The sequence below is a fragment of the Corticium candelabrum genome, chromosome 8, assembly GCF_963422355.1.
Source record: "Corticium candelabrum chromosome 8, ooCorCand1.1, whole genome shotgun sequence".
NCBI lineage: Eukaryota > Metazoa > Porifera > Homoscleromorpha > Homosclerophorida > Plakinidae > Corticium > Corticium candelabrum.
Genome location: NC_085092.1, coordinates 6,208,687 through 6,216,186, shown reverse-complemented (window position 1 = coordinate 6,216,186; position 7,500 = coordinate 6,208,687). Strand labels below are relative to the sequence as shown.

General features: G+C 41.9%; 2 protein-coding genes across 2 annotated transcripts in view; both read left to right on the top strand.

Moving 5' to 3' along the window:
• LOC134182799 (HBS1-like protein) overlaps nucleotides 1-6,398 on the top strand; it is a 10,612-nt gene extending 4,214 nt beyond the window's left edge. The window contains exons 7-20 of the mRNA XM_062650237.1: nucleotides 1-19; nucleotides 87-156; nucleotides 231-312; nucleotides 616-699; nucleotides 756-873; nucleotides 1,904-2,050; nucleotides 2,109-2,183; nucleotides 3,231-3,348; nucleotides 3,414-3,482; nucleotides 3,555-3,659; nucleotides 4,316-4,406; nucleotides 4,460-4,568; nucleotides 4,627-4,727; nucleotides 6,186-6,398. The exon at nucleotides 1-19 is cut by the window's left edge and continues 240 nt beyond it. Coding sequence (XP_062506221.1) covers nucleotides 1-19; nucleotides 87-156; nucleotides 231-312; nucleotides 616-699; nucleotides 756-873; nucleotides 1,904-2,050; nucleotides 2,109-2,183; nucleotides 3,231-3,348; nucleotides 3,414-3,482; nucleotides 3,555-3,659; nucleotides 4,316-4,406; nucleotides 4,460-4,568; nucleotides 4,627-4,727; nucleotides 6,186-6,342 — 1,345 coding nt within the window. The 3' untranslated portion in view covers nucleotides 6,343-6,398. The remainder of the gene's footprint in view (nucleotides 20-86; nucleotides 157-230; nucleotides 313-615; nucleotides 700-755; nucleotides 874-1,903; nucleotides 2,051-2,108; nucleotides 2,184-3,230; nucleotides 3,349-3,413; nucleotides 3,483-3,554; nucleotides 3,660-4,315; nucleotides 4,407-4,459; nucleotides 4,569-4,626; nucleotides 4,728-6,185) is intronic.
• Nucleotides 6,399-6,549: 151 nt separating this feature from the next.
• The window catches only part of LOC134183337 (uncharacterized), a 4,470-nt gene continuing 3,519 nt past the window's right edge, over nucleotides 6,550-7,500 (top strand). Inside the window, exon 1 of the mRNA XM_062650835.1 lies at nucleotides 6,550-7,466. Coding sequence (XP_062506819.1) covers nucleotides 7,153-7,466 — 314 coding nt within the window. The 5' untranslated portion in view covers nucleotides 6,550-7,152. The remainder of the gene's footprint in view (nucleotides 7,467-7,500) is intronic.

Here is a 7,500-nt window from a genome sequence, read left to right as displayed (position 1 = left end):
ACAAACATCAAAGAATCTGGTAAACAAAATGAGTGAAAAATGGCACAGAGTCTGTGATGATAAGATGTGGTCTTACTGCGTTCAAGATGGTCGACGTGATGGCCGAACTAGAAAAGCGTAAAGGTGGAAAAGAGATGATCAACTTGGTCGTCATCGGTGAGACACTCAGTGGCCGTGTCACTTGATGTGAAGGCCACACAAGCGAACGTCTTGTGGTGTGTGTTGGTTAGGGCATGTTGATGCAGGGAAGAGCACTTTGTTGGGTCATGTGCTTCATCTGTTGGGAAACGTTTCGCAGAGATCAATGCACAAGTGAGGAGTAGACTATGATTTGTGTGTGTGTGTGTGTGTGTGTGTGTGTGTGTGTGTGTGTGTGTGTGTGTGTGTGTGTGTGTGTGTGTGTGTGTGTGTGTGTGTCACTGTGTGTGTGTGTGTGTCACTGTGTGTGTGTGTGTGTGTGTGTGTGTGTGTGTGTGTCACTGTGTGTGTGTGTGTGTCACTGTGTGTGTGTGTGTGTGTCACTGTGTGTGTGTGTGTGTGTGTGTGTGTGTGTGTGTGTGTGTGTGTGTGTGTGTGTGTCACTGTGTGTGCACCAAATACTCTGCTGTATTTCAGATACGAATCAGAGTCAAGAAAGGCTGGTAAGTCATCATTTGCATATGCATGGGTATTAGACGAGACTGGTGAGGAGCGATCAAGGTGATTGACCTCAACAGTGAAGTTACTGAATTTATGTTTTACTCGAGTGACTCTAGGGGTATTACCATGGATATTGCGATGACACGGTTTGAGACCAAGAAGAAAATTGTGACATTACTGGATGCTCCTGGGCATAAGGATTTCATACCAAATATGATAACAGGAGCAGCGCAGGTCTGTAATTATTAAATAATAATTGAAAATAAAATTATTGAAACTTAAATTAAACAAAAAATTAAGTGTAGTAATAAAAATTGAAATAACTCAAATCAATAAAAATTTTAAAAATTAGAATTAAAATAAATAATAAAACTTAAAAATAAATAAAATAATAACTATAAATTAAATTAAAAATTAATTAAATTAATAAAAAATTAATTAAAAATAAAATAAAATTGAAAAAATTGAATTAATTTTTTTAAAAATTAAAGTAAAATTGACTATGATATATAACTTTAATTAAAAAATAATTGTTGTCCTCACCCTCTAAGTAGGTAAATGGGGTCTTTACCCTCAACTGGGTGCTCACCAACCTGGCAGGTAAGTCGCAGAGATGTACATATTTCCGTGTAATCCATATGGCACTAAAAACCGCTTATCGATTATTGATTGCGTGTGGTACGAGGATTTCGCCAGCTGTAAACAGCACTCATAGTGGATATCAATGACTACTGATCCTCATTGCCAACGATCCCCACGCCAGATCGCTGAAACTCCCCATTAACAGAAACCAGTCTTACATACATAGCCAAATAGACAGTGAGAAAGAACCAACAGATTCGTTTCGTTATATTGCTGTCACCACCCGGGATCGAACCCAGGCCATCATGGTCAGAGAACCAGAACTCTAACCACTAGGCTATACTAGTATAGTAAAAAAAGAAAAAAAGTTAATTATTTGAATTAATCAATTAATTTAATAATTAAGAAATTACATTGGTACTAAAAGTCTGTAGTGTGTACTATGGGGTAAGGGAAATAACTGACAAGCTGTGACCCTCAGTCCAGAGTCCTACTACTGACTAACTCTATATGCTTGCAATTGTATACCTACCTACCTACAACTAATGCCTTCGTTGCAGTGAGAGAGAGAGAGAGAGTGTGTGTGTGTGTGTGTGTGTGTGTGTGTGTGTGTGTGTGTGTGTGTGTGTGTGTGTGTGTGTGTGTGTCAGTCACGTGTATGTGTGTGTGTGCTGTGTTGTAGGCAGATGTCGCTATCTTAGTCGTCGATGCCCGTCCCGGTGAGTTCGAGGCCGGATTTCAGGCTGGAGGCCAGACAAGGGAACACGCCGTTTTGGCAAGATCGTTGGGCGTCACACAGTTAGCTGTTGCTGTAAATAAAATGGACGCAGTAAGATCTCATTGCCTCCCTTCAAGACTGAAGTAATATTGAGATTCGTGTGTCACAGATCGAGTGGTTGCAAGGGCGTTTCAACGAGATTGTCCAGAAATTAGGACAGTTTCTCAAACAAGCTGGATTTAGGGTAATAAAGTTAATGGTGATTACTGTATTTGCTTGATTATCACCCCACCCCAACGGTTGGCCAGAGTCACATTAGCACTAAGTAAAAGACTAAGAGGTGTGAAAATCTTAGAGTCTTGGACAAAGTTGGGGGTGGGGGCTTACTTGAGCACTGGGGTAATAACCAAGCGAGTATGGTAATACAATAAATGTGATTATGTCTTCAACTGTAAACTGTCGTTGGGTTAGGGGCTTACTTGAGCACTGAGGTCATAACCAAACTAGTACGGCAATACATTAATGGTGATTATGCCTTCTGTAAACTGTGGTTGGGGGTGGGAGCTTACTTGAGCACTGGAGTAATAACTAAACGAGTATGGTAATACATTAAAGGTGATTATGTCTTCAACTGTAAACTGTGGTTGGGATGGGGCTTACTTCAGCACTGGGGTAATAACCAAGCAAGTATGGTAATACATTAAAGGTGATTATGTCTTCAACTGTAAACTGTCGTTGGGGTGGGGGCTTACTCGAACACTGGGGTCATAACCAAACGAGTACGGTAATACATTAAAGGTGATTATGTCTTCAACTGTAAATTGTTGTTGGGGTGGGGCTTACTTCAGCACTGGGGTAATAACCAAGCAAGTATGGTAATACATTAATGGTGATTATGTCTTCAACTATAAACTGTCATTGGGTGTGTGGCTTATTCGAGCACTGAGGTCAACCAAACGAGTATGGTAATACAGTAAAGGTGATTATGTCTTCAACTGTAAACTGTCGTTGGGGTGGGGGCTTACTCGAGCACTGGGGTCATAACCAAACGAGTATGGTAATACAGTAAAGGTGATTGTGTCTTCAACTGTAAACTGTCGTTGGGGGTGGGGGCTTACTCGAGCACTGGGGTTATATCCAAGCAAGTATGGTATACATTAATGGTGGTCATGTCTTCAACTGTAAACTGTAGTTGGGGTAGGGGCTTACTTGAGCATTGGGGTAATAACCAAGCGAGTATGGTATACAGTAATGGTGATTATGTCTTCAACTGTAAACTTTCATTTTGTAGGAAAGCGATGTGAAATACATACCATGTAGCGGTTTAACTGGCGTCAATTTGATACAATTAGTTGAGAAAAACGAACTGAGTATGTGGTATAAAGGTCCATGTTTGGTGGACAGAATAGGTCATATCCACTCAACACAATGATTCTCGTCGTCATCTCTTTCTCATCTCTATGTGTCATTACAGATGCATTCAAGCATGTACAGCGTCCGCTCGAGAAGTCATTTCGTTGTTCTGTATCAGATGTATTTAGAAGTCAGTGAATTCGATGCCGTTAATGTTATGACTTGGACTGTGTCATCTTGCTCTGTTTTGTTCTCTCTTCAGTTGGTGGATCGGGAATTACTGTAAGCGGCAAGATCGCATCGGGTCATATCCAAGTGGGTGAAGTAGTTGCTGTAATGCCTGCTGGTGACCAAGCTTTAGTAAAAGGTGAACAGACAGACAGATTGACAAACACAGACAGACAGACGGACAGATCTTGAACTTAGTGTTATATGTAGCCTTTTCTGTATTAGCGTTGATGTTTTCAATAAATGTTCTTAGACAGACAGACAGACAGACAGAGACAGACAGACAGACAGAGACAGACAGACATAGACGGATGGACAGACAGACAGACAGATCTTGAACTTAGTGTTATGTGTAGCCTTTTCTGTAGTAGCGTTGATGTTTTCAATAAATGTTCTTAGACAGACAGACAGACAGACAGACAGACAGACAGAGATGGACATACAAGTAGGCAGACAGAGACAGACAGACATAGACAGACGGGCAGACAGAGACAGACAGACAGACATAGACAGACAGACAAACAGACAGACAGAAGACAGAGACAGACAAATAGACAGACAAGATTATGCATCACACAAGACTCTAAACGACTTAGAACGTGTTATTAATCATCAGACAGACAGATAGACAGACAGACAGACAGACAGAGACAGACATACAGGCAGACAGACAGAGACAGACATAGATGGACATAGACAGACAGACAGACAGAAGACAGCGACAGACAAACAGACAGACAAGATTATGCATCACACGAGACTCTAAACGACTTAGAACGTGTTAATTAATCGTAGCAATTTCTATTCACGACGATTCAACTCAATGGGCCGTGGCTGGTGACCACGTCTGCATGACACTGACAGAAATCGACATATCGAAAACGCCGTAAGTGATTCATCAGATTCATTCATCTCGGACCCTACAATTCTGTGTCACAGTGTCGGCAGCATGTTGTGCGATCCGTCGAATCCTGTCCGGCCAGTTTTGAAATTCCGCGCTCGAATAATCGTGTTCAATATTGAAATACCGATAACGAAAGGATTTCCGGTCAGTCGGCATCACTTGAAATACGTTTGCAGGGTTATTGTATTCTGACTGTTTGCAGGTCATGTTGCATTATCAGTCGGTAAATGAAGCGGCTGTGATTAACCGACTTGTTAGTGTCTTGAACAAGAACACAGGAGAGGTGATCGCAAGGAAGCCGAGGTATTGTGTTGTGTAGGTATAGAGTTGATATATGGGGATCCAACTAGCAGAGAATGTGATGACAAATAGGCTGATTAAGACAACAGTGACAGTTGCATATAGATGATGTTGTATGTACTGTAGTCATTGTTTCACGGGGTGTCACACGTGTGTGTGTGTGTGTGTGTGTGTGTGTGTGTGTGTGTGTGTGTGTGTGTGTGTGTGTGTGTGTAAGCCAAGGTATCGTGTCGTGTAGGCATAGAGTTAATCCAACAAGCACAAGATTTGATAACAAATATTCTGATTGAGACAACAGTGACACTCACATAATAACGAATGTTAATTAACAGACCATGTTCCGTGCACCCGAAAAATACCGTTTTATGGTAAATACCGTATCCATCCAAATACAAGCCCCACCAAAATTAAAGCCATGGGGCTTCAATTCAAATTGGTTTTGCAACTTAGTCTGAGAGTTGTTCTTAGTAAGAGACCTGGACTAAATAGAAGACCCGCCCTGTAGCTGTCTGCAGCTGATGTGCCTACTCAATCACTGAAACTATCATATATTGTTTCAAGTGTGCAGGAATCACTACCAACATTGATGGCGCGGAGGATGCTCTAATGACCTGCATGAAGGACGAAAGCACTATGAAGCAAGTCAAACATCATCTCTACCTCAAGTATTGACAAATCACAATCAGTGTTACAGAACAGGAGGAAGACGATCTAGCACTTTCAGAAGGAGTTATTCCTTCGAAGGCTTCACTGCAGACAACTTGTTCAATATAAGACCGTCTCAATACAAGCCCCAGGTCTTTTATTAGTACAGAAACAAGTATATTGCATTCCACCATTTAATACAAGCTTGGGTCTTTTATTAGTACAGAAACAAGTATATTGGGTTCCACCATTTAATACAAGCCTGGGTCTTTTATTAGTGCAGAAACAAGTATATTGCATTCCACCGTTCAATTCAAGCCCTGGGGCTTTTATTAGTACAGAAATAAGTTTATTGCACTCCACTATTTAATTCAAGCCCCGGGTCTTTATTAGTACAGAAACAAGCTTATTGTATTCCACCATTTAATTCAAGCCCTGGGTCTTGTATTGAGACAGATACAGTATACTGATCGCTTGTCATGCCACCTCCATCCAATAAAGTGTCCACACAGAAATCCGGTCACAATATATTCAGACTGATCTGGACCCAGCTATAGTCACCTTAAAGTTGAACCACCGTTTTTGTTTTGGGTTAGAAAATGCAACAGAATGACGAGGGACTGTCTCTTTGCTTGTCGTTTTGGAAAACAGAATATGTTTATGAAATTGGTCTAGTCTGGTCAGCTTGTGTAGTTGTCATGGGCTGTCTAGCACTCGGTTTCACACACACACACACACACACTTTGTACCATAAAATTCAATGAACTAGTTGGAATCGTAGCATTCTTGTGACTAATTTAAGATTGTGCGTTTCAGATGTTTGAGTAAGCAGTCGACTGCTCTTGTCGAGATCGAGCCGGCTAGATCCGTCTGTGTTGAACTATTTAAGGATTTCAAAGATCTGGGACGGTTTATGTTGCGATCGGGTGGTACTACGATTGCAGCTGGGATTGTAACAGATATAATACAATAATATCAGCAAGTTTATTGGCACCATGTTTGGAGGGACTCATAAACACATCTGTGTCCCTGTTTTGTTACTACCATGAGACCACACACACACACACACACACACACACACACACACACACACACACACACACACACACACACACACACACACACACACACACACACACACCACACACACCACACACACAAGATAAGGATTATGACAAAAATTATTGTATATTGTATATGCCCTTCCTTGGTTTGTCCTTAACTCCCTACTATAGTACAAAAAGGCTGTCCTCCCTCCATACAACAAACAAAGAATGCACTTTCACCTTCACTGAAGGTTAATGGTGCAAGAATGCAAATATATCAGATACCACAGCAAAGGTCTAGACTAAAGCTATGGACAGAAATCAGCAAAAGCATGGCACCCCAGTAGTGATGGTGTAAGTGTTTTAATTGTAGGATATGCTTTCTTGGTATGAGAGCTTCCAGCCTATCCTCTCTCTCTCTCTGTCTCCTGTGCACATTCAAAAGTCTGTGGACAACCAAACATGCACTTGCAGTTTCAATGAAGGGTAATTGTTGGTGCAAGAACACACGCAAACCGGATTTCTCACTATAGTCATGTAAATGACAATGTGGTGCTAATGTTGATGAGAATGCCAATGGGGGGAGTGGGAGCCCACATCATGTACATTTCCATTGTTTCCACATTACCACGCATGTGGAAGGAAGATATTCTAGCACTGCAGCGAGGCATATCGCTCATTCGTACGCCACATACTTCTCTGGTTTGTGCGTTCCAACCTTCCTGCGGAATCCTACCATGTCTGAACTTCCCGTTTTAGAAATTAAGACTGATATTCTCGTTATCGGTTCGGGACCCGTTGGGTCCACGTTCGCACGCGTGCTGGTCGAGAATGGTCGCAATGTGCTCATGGTGGAGGCCGGTCCGTACACGTCCAGACGACCGGGATGGCACCTCAAGAATTCCTACGTCTACCAGCGAGATTTCAACTCGTTCACCGGTCTCATCTCTTCGCACCTCCACGACTCGTCCGTTGCGACGTCCAACAAGCCGACAATCACTCTCGATCCGTCCTCATTTCACGTTGACTTGACCGACAACAAGTACAAGGGGTGAGAGTTAAGGCACTAGAGTTTAATTGAGACT